Source organism: Astyanax mexicanus, chromosome 22, assembly GCF_023375975.1.
Source record: "Astyanax mexicanus isolate ESR-SI-001 chromosome 22, AstMex3_surface, whole genome shotgun sequence".
NCBI lineage: Eukaryota > Metazoa > Chordata > Actinopteri > Characiformes > Acestrorhamphidae > Astyanax > Astyanax mexicanus.
Genome location: NC_064429.1, coordinates 22,713,393 through 22,731,643, shown reverse-complemented (window position 1 = coordinate 22,731,643; position 18,251 = coordinate 22,713,393). Strand labels below are relative to the sequence as shown.

At 38.9% G+C, this 18,251-nt stretch overlaps 1 protein-coding gene across 4 annotated transcripts in view; it reads right to left on the bottom strand.

Annotated features, from left to right (window-relative positions):
• The window catches only part of adgrv1 (adhesion G protein-coupled receptor V1), a 252,872-nt gene that overhangs the window by 35,734 nt on the left and 198,887 nt on the right, over positions 1-18,251 (bottom strand). For all 4 annotated transcript variants that reach the window (XM_049470643.1, XM_049470644.1, XM_049470645.1 and 1 more), the window contains 2 exons: positions 17,257-17,435; positions 7,166-7,323 (listed from right to left, as the gene is read on the bottom strand). In XM_049470643.1, the coding sequence (XP_049326600.1) occupies positions 7,166-7,323; positions 17,257-17,435 (337 nt within the window). The remainder of the gene's footprint in view (positions 1-7,165; positions 7,324-17,256; positions 17,436-18,251) is intronic.

Here is an 18,251-nt window from a genome sequence, read left to right as displayed (position 1 = left end):
TAAATTTTCATTTCCATACTGTCCCAACATTTTCTAATTTGGGATTGAAATTATTAAGTACAGTAGCTTTTATATATAGTTGCTTGCATTGAAGCCCAAAATATCTTGGTCACACCACTTCATTAAAAGATTTTAACTATCTTTGCAGTTTTCACCACAGGCTTCTATAAAATCATAACGTGTCTTGAGCTTGTGTGTTTAAATCCCTGGGGAACCAGCCAGCAGTAGAAAGTGTCTATTGGTTACTGGGACAAACAAGACCCCTCAGCATGGGAAGATAAGCACAGTGGGTCTTTGCGGACAAAAACAAAGGCTGTAATGTGAGACGGCTCTGTGGCTTCTGTTAATATGCCAAACCAGCTGTCCCAACAGCAGGCCATGGAACTCGAAAAGGCACTGCTTTGTCTCGGGCCTGCTGAGCTAACATCCGCCTGGCCACCCGCTCGAATGTTATGGGAAAAAGACTGCATGGTACCAGCGGAGGAACGGAGGGGGACGGTGGAGAAGCGTGTCCCTGGCATGGAGATGAAAGGAATGACTGGAAATCGGGAGAAGTGCTGGTTAAGCGATACAGCAGAACAGTAGGAGATTACGTGACTCTGGAAGAGCATTCAAAATAAGGTTTGGATTGGACTCGGGTTCTTCTTTTCCCGCTCGGAACACTCGATCTGATAGTGTGCGGTTGTGAGCGCGAGGGCGAGGGTGCAGCACTCGGACACCGCTTTGAGGCCAGGAGTTTGGGGAGTGTTCTTGGTGGCTTGCCAGGTTTCTGACCCCAGGCGTTCCATACACCACATTCTCCGAGGCCCTGCTGTCTCTCCTGGGAAAACGAATAGCGCTAAGCGTAACAACAGAAAAACAAGAGGTCATGCAAAAGTCAAGTTCTCCAGCAGGCCTAGGGTCAGCAGTGCATGGTGTTCCTGCAGTGTGCCTGAAAAAAGGCTCTTGAAAAATGGCAAAAGTTAAAATAAGAAGACCATAAATGGTTTAAACAAGCAGCAGAAGGAGCAGTTTGTTCTAATGCAATTAAAGCCCAGCAAAGAACATTAGCTTTTCAATTTTTCCCTCAATCATTCAGCACACATTCTTTTTTTCTCTCTCTCTCTCCATATACTGCTTTCTGCTGATTATTACCTGCCCTAAGAGGTAGTAAGTGGTAATGTCCAAGCCTTGTAAATGTGTGGAACATTGCATGAATGTTCTCTGTTCTAGCGGTCAATGAGTTCCCTGTTGTTGACTTTCCATTTTTTTTTATCATAAGCCTACTGACACACACACAGATATCTGTGAATGATGCTGAATTAGCATTATATAATGATAGCAGTGTGTGTTTGATGCAAACACTTTACTAGGGTTGTAAAAACACAAAGGGTAAGTAATGCGAAGCAGATGGCCTGGGAAGCACTCAAGAACAGATAATGCATAAAATATAGCAACCCGCCAAGGTTTTGGGTGCGAATGTGTCTTATGCAATCAAAATGTTGCTTCCAGTGCCAGACCATACACTATTTAAAGAGTGGACTGCGTTGAAAAAAGTGACAGGGCTTGAAAAATGAAGCCAAAATGTCTCTCATGCTCTTTGGTGGCTGGCTACATTACAGTGCCTAACCTTAACAATTATCATGTAAGTAAATGGTGCAGAAAGAAGATTTGAAGTAAAATTATACTGTCAATATATGTACATTGTTGGCATGTACATTTTTATATGTTTTATAGGAATTATTTTGTAATAATTAAAGAGATGTGGCAATGAGGTGATTTGATAGACAGCTAATTCTGACAGCCTGATATTGTGAACATGCAAGTATTTCAATAAATGGCATATTGGTGTACTGGAATACTTGGCATGCAGTTGATTGGGCTATCACTGAGCCAAATTAGTGCATAGAAAAGTCTTGATAATTAAGATCATTGGGGGTCCAAATTGTATGCCATGTGACCATATAAATAAAACTCTATCAAGGTTCTTTCTCAAGATAATTTTAACGTAAGAACTTCTACACTCACATCACAACAATAAAGAACTGACAAAGCCAGAGCGACCAGGGACATACAAAAACACAACCAATTTGTCTTTGTGTGCTTAAGCACATTCATTCCTTTGCTCTTTTGCACACCTGTCGACGCTAGCATTATCAAATCCAGATAAGATCTGTTTCAGTTGAAAGAACAGTGACAGCCAGAAAATGCAGGCGCGCTCTTTACTGGGTATGAACAGCAGTTTGGCTTCATTAAACATTAAAACATTAAAACGCTGCGACTGTGACTCCATCGTTCCCCTGGGTTATCATTATCTCTATAGAACAGGGCCTGTAAGGCAGACGGGGTATAGTATGGGACAGTGCTGATTTCGAGGTTGCCGAGGCTTGTTGGAGCGAGAAACCGCAGTCCGATATCTGATCTGATCTGACGTCAGAGGCTATGTCAGTCCCCAGATTGTTTGCATCCAAAACAGGTAGTAGCTGACAAGGAGTTTCAGTACATTCCTCTTCATCAGCTGGAAGCTTGCCGGTTGGCTGCAAGAACGCAAGAGAAGAAGGAGCGCTAGCTGATTTCATCCATCGTCATGCATGCAATATCAGGGACAAAGAGAGAGCCTACGACTGAAGAAACGTGTATAGCATGAGCAGGAACACGCAGACTGTGCAGAAAAATGTCCAAGCGAGGCATCTTGAGCTTATCCTCAGTTCTCGTCCAACCTTTCAGCAGCAGTTCACCCTTATAAACTGATAACCAACTGCTTTTACTGGTCCCTGAGATGAAGATTAAACTGATTTAGAAGGATGATAGAATGATAAAAGTGTGGAGATAAAAATCTGAAACTATTCAAGAGCTGAGGCAAACTGCTTTTGAGAAGCAACTATGGAGATTTTCAGAACCAAAAATAAAAAATTCTGAGTTATAATTTCTTATGGACTCTAATATGCCAAACTTTTGACGTTTGGCATGTTATTACACTGTTATTACTATTGTGTTATTGCACTGTATTTACTATTGTGTTAGAACAATCTAACGATTGAAAGAAGGAATGGAGACTCTAATAATACAGTTGTAATAGGAGAGACAAAGGTAAAGGGAGGCTGAAAAGAAGCACAGTGACAGTGAAAAAACGGTTCAGGCAGGATAAAAACAGTTTAAATCTGACACTTAGGGAGAAGTGGTCCATTATAAGTCTATGCAAGGATTGCACATAAGCTTTTTAGAAATATGATACATAGAAAAGTAAAAAAAGGTGGAAATAGCTGCCATGCCATTTGCAAGAACTATGATACAATGTGTGAACTAAGTTTCTGTACTATGTGTTATAACTTTGAGTTATTGTTCATCTCAGTACTAATCACAATAATCTGTAGAACCATATATTTTTTCACCTTATAAGGCGCTCTTAAAATCCTTTAATTTTTCCAAAAATCGTCAGTCAGCCTGTAGCCTGCTCCTAACCCCGGCTAGCCCTGCTGGAGCAGCATTGGCATACCCTGCTTACCGCACTAAGCGCTATCTCTTTGGCCGTTCAGAGGTGAGTATTATCGGCCTGCAGCCTGCTGCTAACCAAGGCTAGCACTGCTGGAGCAGCATTAGTGGTTAACCGCTAGCGCTAGCTTCAGTGGAAATCTGGAAATCTAATGGAAACTGTAAATAAACGGAAGCACTTACCTCACCCAAATAAACAGTTTTCAAGAGAGAAATCTGTGTGGATTAAAGTCCGATGCTCGTTTGACTTGTCTGACTCTTCTAAAATGTTTTTTTCAAAAATTATTCTTTTTTTTTTACTTAACTTAAGCTTAGCTTTACAGGTAATGACACCCAGCAGTGAGACCTGCTGAATTAGAAGGAAAACATGAAACACACCCTGTACCTCACTAAAGCCTTATGTATAAAATAGAACAGGAAATAATAATGCTGCGCCTTATAATCCGGTACGCCTTATATTGTGAAAAATACGATACCATCCAAACAATAACAGGTATTGTGTCAGGCGTAGATAGTGTTGTCCACAAACTTTCACACATACAGTTTATGTTCCCTTTAATAATCCACATTGTGTTCTGGTGCAGTTTCTAAAGCCGCAGCTTCAAAACATAATGAAAAATGTGAGTCACACAGCTGCTCTCAGCCAATCGATACTCGCAATAAATAGAGGACAAAAAATTATGTGTTTGCTAATAATTCACCAGCATGCCCTCCACAGTACCGCTAGTGTAGCGAAGGAACACAAAGCCCGAGCAGAAGCACAGCAGACTTGCATCACTTCATGTGATCAAACCTTCATACTGTTAGCAAACAGTAAAAAAAAAAAAAAAAGTAAAAAAGTCTCTTTGTTTGCTTTAGGCTCGAACCAACAGACTGATAACCTTTACACCACTGCGCTCAGGCCAGTGCAGCAATAGGCCAGCACATAAACAAACAGCTCGGGCAGAGGACGGGGATTAGCTGCTAGCCAAGAATTCTTCCAGGAAAAACACGGCACCGCGTTGTGAAAGCACTGCACTTCTCGCAAGGTCCTAATACACAACTGCAAGACCTAATGAAAGCTTTTAATAGGGCTCTCTCTCTCATATAATCATTATTTCCACATAGACCTCTAGTAGAACAAGCCTTCCCAGAGGCAGGATGGTGTCTCAACTGACGTTCTTTTGAGGGTGAGGTGAGTGACATTGTGGAGGAATAGAACATCTCAAGGGCAAAGTTGTTCAGAGTCATACTTTTTATTATTTTTTTTTCAAATACTTGCTCTTTCAACAACTTTCAATAGACCACAGCAGATTCAGAGAACAGTCCTGGCTGCAGCTCCTGGCAGGTTGAAAAGATGATGAAAAGGGATGTAGAGGCAATGGTGCTGCTTTAGACAGAGACAGAAGTGGTCAAGTGCTGATATGCTTTCCATTGGTATACGGCATCTGAAATGGCACATTTGCTAATGTAATCTTTAACACAATTAAATATTTTAATAATTTCTCATCGAAACAAGTGTTAGAATTCTTTTTTTATAATTGTATTTCTATTTTTTTCCCATTTTCTCCCCAATTTACACGCCCAATTACCAACCCACTCCTTAGGACTCCCCCTATCACTAGTAATGCCCCAACACACCAGGAGGGTGAAGACTAGCACATGCCTCCTCCGATACATGTGAAGTCAGCCACCGCTTCTTTTCAAGAAGCTGCTACTGATGCGGCTCTGATACATCAGCTCACAGACGCCCTGTGCTGTGGACATCACCCTAGGAGTGATGTGGGGAGAGAGCGCCATCTACCCACCCGGAGGGAGCAGGGCCAATTTTGCTCCCTCTGAGCGCCAGCAGCATGATGACAAATCTGCATGAGCGGGGATTCGAACCGGCGACCTCCCGCTCGAGAATCCTTTTGTTTTTATGAACTTTTACAGTTTTGCACTGGAGCTACAACAGAGCTACTATGGCTAATACGAAACAGAAGCATACATCAAATCAATAAGTGTAGCTTCCTTGCAAAACTAAGGAAACAAACTAAACTTCAGACCCCAAACACTGGTACTACATTAGCTGAAGTATCACTTTAAGATCATACCAACTGTTGCCTCATGAGTCAAAGCAAATCTGTGTGTGTGTGTGTGTGTGTGTAATTGTGTGTGTGTGTTTGTGTGTGGCACTGAGAGCTATGTGCAAAGCTGTGAGGGTGACAGATCTGCAGGGGGGTGGGCTGGCACTGTAGTCCACTGTTAAAATAGCTGTGCGGTTAAGGATTAGCCCTGTGTGGTTTAAGCACGCTCCAACACAACAGACTGGGAAAGCTGACGCAGAATATGACAGCCCCCTGACCACCCACACAAACACACACACACACACAAACAAATACACACACAAACAGACACACACATAGACAAATGTGGCACAACTACACATATCGTCAACACATTATTATTAGGGATGACAGAACAACCACAACATGTTTTTGTATCACAGAATGATGAGCAGTTAACGTTAAAGAGCTGTTACCCTCAATTTTTCTTGTATTAAATTATTTTTCCTTGTAATATTTAAGTGTATTTTTGGGTAAAACAAGGGATTTGTCCAACCAAAGCCATTTCATGCCAATAAATCAAACTTTTGATGAGCCAAACCTGGCTTGTGGGACCCCAAGTGGTCAAAAATGAGTTAATGAATTTGTTAATGAAAGATTGATGGGTTTTCCCTACATAAGGTGGCTGTTGGCAGCAACCTGTTGAATATTAATGCACCTACTGCTCACCACAGAAACGTCTAAAGCAGAAAAACCTCTGATTGGCTGCTTTTTGCTTTCCTGCCCTTGCTTTACTAAGCTCCACCTCTGCACACTTGTTAGTGACTCCCTAATATGCATTTATCAAATGTGCTGAGAGGGTGGAACTCTCTCTGATATTGAGGAGGGTGGATGTTGTACACAGGTTTTTTTTTTTTACACAGATGGCCTTTAGGACTAATATACTGTACATAAATGGCCTCTGTTCTGATTGGCTACCCAGTGTCTTGCCTCATTTAAAAACTGAAGCACTTGTGACCTGAACCACTTCTCATAACTTCTCATATAAGTAGATTCAGCTGAACTCCGTAGATGCTGAAGACATGAACAACTGAGCAACTGGTACTAGAGGGAGGTGTTATATTCATATTAAAGTAAAAAATATGCATGTTAATAAAGGAGAGTAAGTGAAACTGGATTACAATTATTTACACACCAAATCTATGGTATATCCTGAAAAGGAAAAACAGCACCTGCTGGGAAACAGGAAAAAGGGACAGGAGAAGCCAAATGGGGTGGCAGTAATTGTACAATGGAAAAAGAACGCTGAAAATTCCCAGGGGAAAAACCCAGCAGACACTTTACTTTCAGTTTTAGTTTCACAACTACTACTGTCAGCTTTCACTTTACAACAGAGCTTCTAACTATAGGAACAGACTAAACTAAAGCACAGACATAGAGCCAAATATAATCACTCCCAGACTCCCAGAAAAGTTTGTAGATGAAACAGCATAAAACCATTACTTTACCTTTACTTGCATTTCTATTTATCTAATTATCATGAGAGTTGAAAAGAAAAAAAAAATCTCATGATAGACAAAAACACCTGCCAGATACATATTATATCAATTATATAAATCCTGACACTATAAGTCACTATATAACTATATACATGAACACACGCATACCTGAGCTGTTGGTGCGACCTCTGTACACGTCATCATAGGCCTTCCACTGCTGTGTGACGTGGTAGGCATGGATGAAGACCACCAACACCCCCACCAAACAGATGAGAGGAACGAAGGCAGCTGTACAGAGTGCTGCGTATATGTTTGGGATGAAGCACCTACAGAAAAAAGGGTAGATGGGAAGAGAGGGAGATAGAAAGAAAGAGAATATTCATCAAACACTTTTAAGGTCTTTATATTGGCTTCAGAGTAATGAATTATAAACTTATAAAGTTGTAAAATATGTCAAATGCTACTGCTAAATGCACTGTAAAATGTACATCTCAATAACAGTAGTGTTCTACTGTCATTAAGACCATTGAAAAACTGTAGCCATTAAAATTAGGATTTCTTGTCACATATGACGTGAAAAACAATTATGGATGTTCGAAACCCATCCAGTGACTCGGGATCGATCAGTGCTCATTCAAACATGCAGTATTTTAATTCACAAGGTATCACCTACTTCAATCCTATTCCAGTTCTAAGTCTTTGTTTTACCCAGTGTTTTAAATACATATACATTATATTACCAGCATTGAGGAAAAGGTCAATCAAGTTATGTTGAGTTATGTCGAGTTATGTTATGAAAACCTGACATAATATCTGAAACTCCACACAGCTATGAAACATGGCAATTGTTTTTTTTTTTTGTGGTGATCTGCATGGCTTTCTTTTTAAACCAGCATTGAATGTCGCTATAAAATGTGCACCAGTGCTTAAGGACTCCAAGCCTTGTTCAAATCATTGACATGCCAGACTGTGCCATACAGTGTATCGCATTATTACAGTCAATTAAAAGCAAAACAAAAGTCAATAATATATGACCTGAGCCCTTATAAAAAGCCAGAAATCCAGTATTTCACTGGGAGTAGTTTGGCTCGGCTTTGTAAAACATTACGTCTGGCTCAAAAGAAACTCCTGTGTGTGTAATGGATGAGGAGAAGCTTATCTACAAACTAAACTTATTAGCTAATAAATAATCTAGTCTACATTAAATGTCATCAGCTTGCTTCACCTTAATGTCTTCATTTTTTTAAACAAACCATCCGTTACAGCACTTTTACTTTAGCCTTCAGTGTTGATTGAGGCACAGTGCTGTTTGGAAATTCTACAGTTTAACAAGTGAGAACATACTGTACATTAGTAAGCTGATCCTTCCCATGTGTGTATGCAGTGAGGGGTGTTTATTGCCCTCGGTCTGACCTTGTTTGTGTATATAAGTGGTACTGTATATGTCTGAGGTGTGTATTTCAGCCTGCAAGGTCAGCGCATAAGTTCATGTTCATTCTGGCATAGGCACAGCCCTGGTGCCAAGTTTCAGTTACACTCTGTGGCACTCCTCCACATCTCATCTCTGCCTGGCTGTTTACCCAACTTCTTTCGACCTTTCTGATTCACTCTTTCTCTCTCTTTCCTGCTTTATTTTGGGATTTTTTTTCAATCACCTCTTGTTTTTCACTTTTAAAGTCTGTTGAATGGACAAATGTCTTTAAATATGTCATAAAGATAAGTCTAGCGATCAACAAACTCTCACCAAGAGGTACACTATCCTCTGAGACCAATGTCTCTTTACCTTTCTGGCTCGCTTTCTCTCTTGCATTCTCTTGGGAATTTCTCCTTTCTGGCTCTCTTTCTCTTTTACATTATCTTGGGTATTTCTCCCACTAATATCTTTGCTTTGTTGCTGTTTACCCAACTTCTTTCAATCTTTCAGATTCACTATTTCTCTCTTTCTCCTGCTGTATTTTGGGAATTTCTTTCAATCACCTCTTGTTTTTCACTTTTAAAGTCTGTCAAATGGACAAATGTCTTTAAATATGTCATAAAGATAAGTCTACTGGTCAACAAACTCTCACCAAGAGGTACACTATCCTCTGAGACCAATGTCTCTCCACCTTTCTGGCTCGCTTTCTCTCTTGCATTATCTTGGGAATTTCTCCCAATCATCTCTTTGTTTTGTTGCTGTTTACCCAACTTCTTTCGACCTTTCTGACTCGCTCGTTCTCTCTCTCTCCTGCTTTATCTTGGGAATTTCACCCAATCACCTCTTGTTTTTCAACACTGTGCAATTAGAAAGCCTCCTTCTGGCCTTTGTCATGGGAAAATGTTGAGGGCTGATTTTGTTTTGACGTTCTGGACGTCCAAATAACAGCGACTTGCCCTCTGTTCACAGGGCAGCATCTCTTTTACTGGCCAAACAAGACAGGCAGATGCACCCAAAATCGTTCTATAAGGACTGCCTTTAAGGCATGGCATGACTGCAGAGTTCATAACATGCAAAATACTAAATTATACTTTATCTTTGTGTGTGTGTTTATGTATGTGTTTAAAAAAAGTTTGAAGAATTTATTGTTTTTTTTTTGTTTAGTTTTATGCCTGTGGCTCTCTGTGGCTGCTTTATGCTCTCAGTAGGTGGATTCAGATATTCCTGTGGCCTTATGGGTGATCACCTCTGCTGCATTATGCAGATTTGGGCAACATGCATTACACTCATACAAGCAAACAGTATCTAATATGAATAAATATGTGTGCAGCATCGACAAGTTTCTATTGTTCTAAACTAGGTCAGATACTTCAGAAACAAGATACTCAGTCCTGGTCCTGTTTACAGCTTCATTTGCTCCCAAACCACCTGATGTAACTAACAAGCTAATTAAAAAGCCATTACTGAGGTGAGCTGGGTGTTAGAATAGAGGAAACACATGCAGGGCAGGCAGGACCAGGAGTAAGAACCTCTGGTCTAGTGGTATAGGAGTGATAATGTTATGCTCCTGTATTTTATTTATTTCCTTGTTTATGTTACACCCATTTTTTTCATCAATATGCAATATTCATTTTTATCATTATGCTAACCCATGCTATTTCCATTGCTATACTATATAATTTTCCATAGTTTTTTAACCTTCATTTGTTATCATAATTATGCTGTTCTCAGTTCCAGGGTTAACCAACACTTATTTCCATGGTTTTGATACACCAAAATTATTAACGGTCACAATACATCTATTTTTAAGATTAGGCTTCACCTAAAAAAAAATCCACTTTAACAGTGGAATTTTAGTCATTAATGTAACTACATCAGCGGTGTAATTTATATCAGAAATTTAATGAGCAGTAATGCTGCTTTAGTTACACATTTAGTTAGCTAGATAGCTAAAGCTAACTTAGCAGTGCTATTCATGAATTTATTTCAACTGTGCCATTCCAGCCACACATTTAGTTAGCTAGCTAACTAGATAATAGCTACCTCAGCAATGCAATTTTAGTTTTAAAATGTTAAATACCTACCTTAGTAATGTTTTTTTCAGTCACATTTTTAACTAGCTATCTATCTATACACATCAACAGTGCTAATAATGAATTTATTTCAACCGTCTTATTCTCTTCACACATCTAGATAAGCTAGCTAACCATGTAACCTAGCTAGCTGCCTCAACAGTGCAATTTCAGCTATACAATGTATCTCAGCAAACTAAAGTTACCTCAGTAATGCTGGTTTAGCACACATTTAGTTAACGTAGTTAGCTAACTAGCTAACTCATATTTAACTATATAGTTCACTAGCTAGCTAGCTAACAACCTCAGCAGTGAATATTAGTCATGAAAGTAACCTAAATACCTCAGTAGTGCTTACTAGCTATTTCAGCAGAAATCATGAATTTGTTTCAACTGTGCTAACAGTTTTACACACATTTAGCTAAGCTAACTAGATTAGCTCGGTTAACTAACTAGTTACCCAACCTAGCTGTCTCCACAGTTATAGTCAATTATAGTTACAGTTATAGTTACAGTACATTTCAGTTATAAAATGTACCTCAGCAGTGCAATTTTAGTTAAAAAAGTAAACTAATGCTACCTGGGATGTGCTGTTTTAGTGACACATTAACTAGCTAACTAGCTAGGTAAGCTAGTTAGCTTAGCTAACCTTGTTAGCTATCTAACGCTACCTCAGTAGTTCTAATAATGAACTTATTTAAACTCTGTTATTCTATAAACTGTACGTCAGCAGTTTAATTTTACTCATAAAGTTAACCTTCCTAACCTACCTCAGTAATGTTGCTTTATCCATACATTTAGCTAGCATAGTTAGCTAGTTAGCAGTGTCACATTTAGCTATGCTAGTAATGGTAAACTCTTAATTTTGTTTCATTTATGTAAGCAGAGCATAACAATGTCGCTGCCTATACCTGCTTTTTTGTCTTTTGTCTCTCTCCTACACTCACAGCCTTGTATACAGCAAATCCTAACAGTGCATGTGACTTAAAATAAATTAGTTGTTGATTGGTATTAATATAACCTAAACAGAAACTATTTCATTTATTCAGCAGAACACAGAAAGTGCTTTAATTGCGATTTACTTATGCTACCTTCATTTCTATTGTTCTGATACATTCATTTCTATGGTTGTGATATATAATTTCCACGGTTATGCTTCAATAATTACACTTCCATGTCACATTGTTCAAATTTCCAAAGTTGCATAAGCAAAAATTTCCAAAACAAGCAGACCAAGAAGAAAAGATACATGATGGGAAAATCCTGACATTATAAAGAAAGGGAACAATGGCATCCAGAACAACCAGATCTCAATTTAACGTGTTTAAAATGTGGGCTGTCTAAAGGGTGTCCATGTCCAAAACATCCCACAAGTGTATTAGTCTTGTTCATAGCATAACACCCAGTAACAAGCCTCTGTAAAGGCTGTTGCCACCCACTTTTTCACTCCTAAACTACGAGAAGTAAACAAGTTACTCTTTTTACAATCTGAAGGTCACGTATCCTGCATGGCAACCGTGTGCTCCCGCTGCCTTGCCGTAATATTAGCTCCGCGTCGGGGGAAACTGAGAGACGCTGAGGTAGAGCTGTAACTGTAGCTGCTGAGTAACAGTAAAGGGTGGAGAGAGAAATAGAGTGAGGACAGATTAAGAAAAGGTCACACAAAGCTAGCTGACGTCGCCTGGGCTGATAAACAGCCCCAGGGAGTGGTGGAAGGTGACTACCAAGCGGTTAATAACTGGCCAAGTAAACAAATACTCTCTACTCAAATCATGGGTATTGACGTAATACTTCAGAAACGCTTTACTGTTAGCCTTTGTGTAGTCCTACTTTGTACAGAAGCCTATATTTTAGAAAGGAAATAAAGATAATTAGTACAGTATGAAAAGTCCATATCACCACCTTTACACGTGCAGTGATTACACATGAAATTTGGACACAAAGTTAACTACTGCTTATAAAAGTGTTTTCTTATGTATGTAAGTGATTACAGTATTGGAGAAAGAAACTGTTTACTAGGGAGAACGAAAAATTGAGCTCCCTGTTGGGTCACCTCTTGTCTGGATAAAAGATACATTTGACTAGTGATGTTGCAGCTAAGCATGTACATCCTGCACACTTGTTTGTTACAAAAGTTGGCATCTACGTTTGTCCAATAAATGCTCGATTCAAAAAGGTGTGGTTATTGTAAAAGGGCTGGGTTATACCTAGCCGGGGTGGGACCATAGACTGTATGGGTGGGACCATAGACTGTGTATAGCTTTGTCGAGGCAGCCCTCAGGGGCGGGGTTATTTAAATGAGTAGGTTGTCTCTCCACAGTCTTTCTCTCTCCTCTGGTCTCTACTGCGCAGACTCGGGTTTCAGGATCGCCAACATGGCGGATGATTGTGGCTTAAGTTTCATTGAATGAATGGGAACGGCGACACGGCGTCCATCTTTTTACAGTCTCTGCTTGAACCTAACTGTCATCAGATCCCAAACTGAACCTGGATTCTTCGCTAAAGGTGGTATAACTCCAGTCTGTAGGACTGTAGGCAACAGCAGCTAGTTGATGAATGACCTAGATTTTGGGCAAATCATTAAAGCGATCCCCCTTTTTTCCTAGTCCAATGAGCCCTCTGAATTCTCATAGTAGGGGCATGTAACCATTTCAGTTTCTGTTGAGTTTAACAACAATCTGAGGTGAGTTGTTATTCTCATCACTAAATGATTTCAAATATGTATGTCAAACATTACTGTGTAACTGTGGGTCAAAAAACAACGTCTTATACCAAAGCCGATCATAATGACTCGTTTTATAAAGTTGCTGCTAATCCTGAAGTTCTTAAAAGGTCATTTGAAACCGAATAACAGCAGCTGAAGGGGTTGCCACGGAAACCCCATACCGTGCACCGCGTCCAGCTGAAAGGCTTCACTGGCAGGTGTCGGATAGTCAGTGGATTAACAGCGAGGCCTAATGGTCTCTAGGCCTTTGAGAGCAGGCAGTCTAATTACAGCTAAACCTAATCAATTGCACTAATCACGCAGGTCCTGCTAAAGCTGCCTGCTGCATGAGAACAGAACCCACTTCCTGAGCTTTCTGACCAGGGTTTTACACAGTCAGCAGACGTGAATCTGAGCTGGTGACCCCAGGGTCCAGATGTTTGGATATTAAGTTTATATTAAGTATTAAAAAGCATTTGTCAGTGTCTGTGTGGGACAGTTTCAGACTCATTTTGAGAATGAGAGCTGTCAATAGTAATCAGCTTAGAAGAATGAGGGGGAAGGACATTTAGCTCCCTGTGGTCTGGGAGAGAAAGGAGATGGAGGGAAGGACTATTTGGCATAGATTTCTTCACAATTCTGGAACGTTTCCACTTTAAACAGAGTAATTCCTTATTTTGAATGCAATTCAAAACTGGAAAATGTTTAGATTTAATACAATACCATTTATGTTTTATTTTGGATTTTTATTTTCTGTTTTTACAGCAGATTGCTCACAAAATGTTCTACCTGTCACAGCGTGTATGTTACTTTCTATGTTGGAAATATTTTGTCCGAAAGATTAAAATCAGTCAGTGTAATGTTTTAAAATGTAATCAATTAAATTTTCTGTCATTTGAAGCTAAATTAGAAAATAGAAAAGTGTTTGTAAAACTTCAATATCTTCTAATTTTACATTTATTATAGTGAAAAAAAGTTTTTTTTTTTTATCAATTGTACGTATTTCCTTTTTAGTAATATGTAATCAATTATCTGATTATTCCATTTTTGCATCTTGTAACAAAAGTAAATTGAATTATACCACCAGACTTCAGATTCTACTAAATAACTAGGCTTAATCCATGTTTGGAAACCAGCCTTCATGGATTTTGGTCCGACAAACCCTCAAAAAACAATATTTGTCTAATCAATGTCTGCACCCTATCTGCTGCTGATACTTTAGAATTTCTCTCTGGGATCAATAAAGTATCTATCAATATTTATATCTACTATGAGGTGATTTTAAGGGGCGGAGGTTTTGTGCTGTTTGTTTGTGGTTAATCTGGTTAATGTTAAACTCTGCCTGTGGATGAAACTGCCTGTTATGGATAAAGAAAGCTTATTTGATTATCCATTAGACTGTGTAAAAATTAACTAGTGTAGGAAATGTAATGGATAAATGACCTTTTATCCAGTGTAAAAGATCTTTCTCAGTCTAAGGAAGTTATAATAACATAACAATCACCAATAACAGCCTACTTTCAAAACTAACACTTCCAAAAATGTTCAATAGCTGCTTTGAATATGTTTTTTGAGATTCATTTCACAGAAAAAGTGTTCCATATCAACATTATTCAATTGATAAAAAAAAAAAAACATTTTTTATTATTTTTATTATAATATTTCTATACTGTCAATTTATATGGATACTGACAGCGTTCCTACTTTAGACTGTTCGGTCTGATTGCCTGATCCAGGCTTGTATACAAAATTTTCATCAGACAAATTTCTAACAGATTTATGCTAGGAGCTATATGATAGCAACATCTTGAACATGTTAGCTAAAACCACTAAAACTAAAAACCACTGGGGAACACCATAGCAACAACAAAGCATACACAAGCAACTATCTAGCAACAACTCAGCGACTAAGAGCCTTACCATAGAAACACCATAGCAACCACCTATCAAACACCTAAGAACACCATAGCAACCATTAGTATGCATTAGTAACACCTGGGATACCATACCGACTTGTAAATTAATTTAAAGCTAGGGGGTATTTTTGCATAATTTCATTCTCTAGTTTTTGTTGTAGTTTTTTTTGTTTCATTATTTTGTTCATATTTTAACATACATATTCTGTTATTATTAATTTTGTTGCAGTAGTATACTCTTCAAATTAATTAAATATTTGACGTTTTTTGTCACGCAAACCACTGGGGAACACCAAAGCAACAACAAGGCCATAGCAACTATCTAGCAACAACTCAGCGACTAAGAGCTGTACCATAGAAACACCATAGCAACCACCTATAAAACATCTAGGAACACCATAGCAACCAAATACCTAGGATACCATACTTACTTGTGGTTCTGACTTATCCTTCGGTAAATACACTTTTCTAGTTTTTTTTTGTGAATTAATTTAAAGCTAGGAGTATTTTTGTATTAACCGTAAGGAGTAATTACTTGTAGCAATATATACTCATTCTCTAGTTTTTTAGTTTAGATTTTTTTGCTACATTATATCATGTTATTCATATATTCACATACATATTCTGTTATTATTCATTTTGCTGCAGTAGTATACTTTTGTTTTTGTCACACAGACATCCTAAAATATCACAATATATTTGTAGGGGCATATCGCCCACCCCTAATCCGAAACACCTTTATTTTTGAAAGTATACTGTCACACTTATTTTCAACTTGTGTAGAACTTATTTGCGGAACACATTTGTAACCGAACAGGCCTGAGGCGTGCCAGTCCACTCAGCCTGAGAGCTGCTTCCTTATGAGGGGGCGGGACCTGTAAGGCTGAGCAAGATGAGGTGAGGTGACATCACTTGTTTGTCTCTCGGCGAGAGGCATATTTACCTTTCCTGAGTCGGCCGGGAGCGTACCCGCCCTGCAGGCGGAGGAATGCCACTCAGAGGGAGAGAGGGAAGAAGAAACTGAAGCCCTTTACTATCGGCCGGGCTGGGCGAGCGTGAAACTCAATGTATGCACAGTCACCAGTCTGTGACCTCATAACCACAGCCAGGCTAAAAATAGAGCGGATTCAGTTCTTACACATAGCGCGGCCCACCTCCACCCAGCCAGGGTAGGGTAGTGTAATGTAATGTAATGTAAATGGGGCACAGGCATGAATAAAAGAAAAGAAGTCAGTCAGGATTCTATCCTTTCCATTAAAGGATTAGAAAGAGTCTTGTACAATGACAGAACAGTATGTGCTTTGTTTGTGTGTGTGTGTGTGTGTGTGTGTGTGTGTGTGTGCATGTGCATATGTGCACCCCAAACACAAGGTAAAATACATTTGTTGTCTAAGACAAGTTGTTTCTTCAGTTTTGTACATGAGTTGTTATAGCTACTATACTACAGCTAGCTTCAACCACACATTCTATGCATGGCAATAATAAAGGCTCAATAAAGGCAGTTATTATACCTCTTTTACACAAGTTGGGATAGGTCTATGGGCTAAACAAAACATACTTATGAAGTTATTTGCACAAAGAGATCTCACATAAAGAGATCTCACCAGTTATATACTTACCAGTTTCAATTCCTTTCAGAATAGGCCATTTACAAATAAGCTGTTGCTTGCCATGTCCCATGTATATGCTTAGTGTTAGCTTGTGCTAAATGGCAAAACACGAACAAGCTAGTTCATGCGTAACTGCAATAAAAGCATTAAAAACTCATTATTGGAAAGTACTTTCTTCTCCCTAATCTGCTGTCTTGCCACAGACAGTAGATACAGATCCCTCAGTCAGATGAAGTCTGCTGACTAATCCTGCTGTTTACTGTTCAAAATGACAAAAGTGGCTGCTCTATAACTGAAATTGAAAAAATATCATTAATTGGCAAGCGGACAAAAAGTGCTACATGCTTGAAATTGAAGACATTTCAAAGGTTCATTATATAATGCCTTAAAAGAACATTTTGTTTCCTGTAAGAGAAAAGTGTGAAGAACATATTAGTTATATGTGGCCTCACTCTAAGCACTCTTTAAAGCTCCCTTTTTATATTATTATCTTTTATGTGCAATTCCAAAAAAAAAAAAGTATGGGCATCTATAGACACTTACAGATCTCCCTGTACTAGTCCATAGACTTCATGAATGTTCCATCCATAACCTCCCAGCAGCACGATGACGAGGACAATGATGACCAGGGCAGGAAGCCCCCAGCTCAGCAGGAAGTACAGCAGATAGCGTCTCTCTGTGTGCTCGTCATTCATCACCAGCGTCTGCCAGAAGTTTATAGCCTAAAGAGAGCATGAGAAAATGTGAGAAGAAATAGAGAAATCAACTTGAAACTAAATAAAGAAAAACATATAGTCATGTAAAAAACCCCGAAAATTGTCAAAGTTTAGTAGTAGGATTTGTGTGTTTTTTTTGCCAATATGCATCCAGGTAAAATAAAAACGTATTCAATAATGACCAGATCAGGACTCTTGAGAGATTAGCTCATTGGTTTGAGAACAGCAGCAGCTTCTTTGTTTGATTTGCAGAGATTTGTTTTGTCTTTTTCCTTTATCCAGTAAAGATTTCTCTTTATAGGGATAAGATCATTTAATTTCTGATGGGAGTTTACCTTATTTGGTCTACCAAATCCCATTATCTCTGTATCTTTTAACCGTTTTCTGAAGTCCAGCTTTAGAGTTCAATACATTAATGCAAGTTATATATTTAAACCCCCTCAGAAGCCTTATGTTGACCCTGTCCAGATGCGGCGTCAACTTCTCTGGGCTCAGAGGCATCTGGGATGGACCATCACATAATGGAAAAATGTATTGTGTTCAGACAAATCAGTATTCTAGATCTTTTATTCTGGAACACAATTGACAATTGGTTCTGGAGTTTGCTCTGGACCATACACGAAAAGAAGGATCCAGACTGATATCAGTATTACTATTATGGGGGTCTGTCATGATGTAGGGTGATAGCATTAATGTAGAATCTTAACCTTCCTGTTACATTCATTTGTCAGGAACAGCAATGGTGTTCCCAGATCAGTTTGACCAGTGCATGTTTAATTATCCAAAAAATGTCTGAAACCAACAAAATTCTAACAAGCAGTG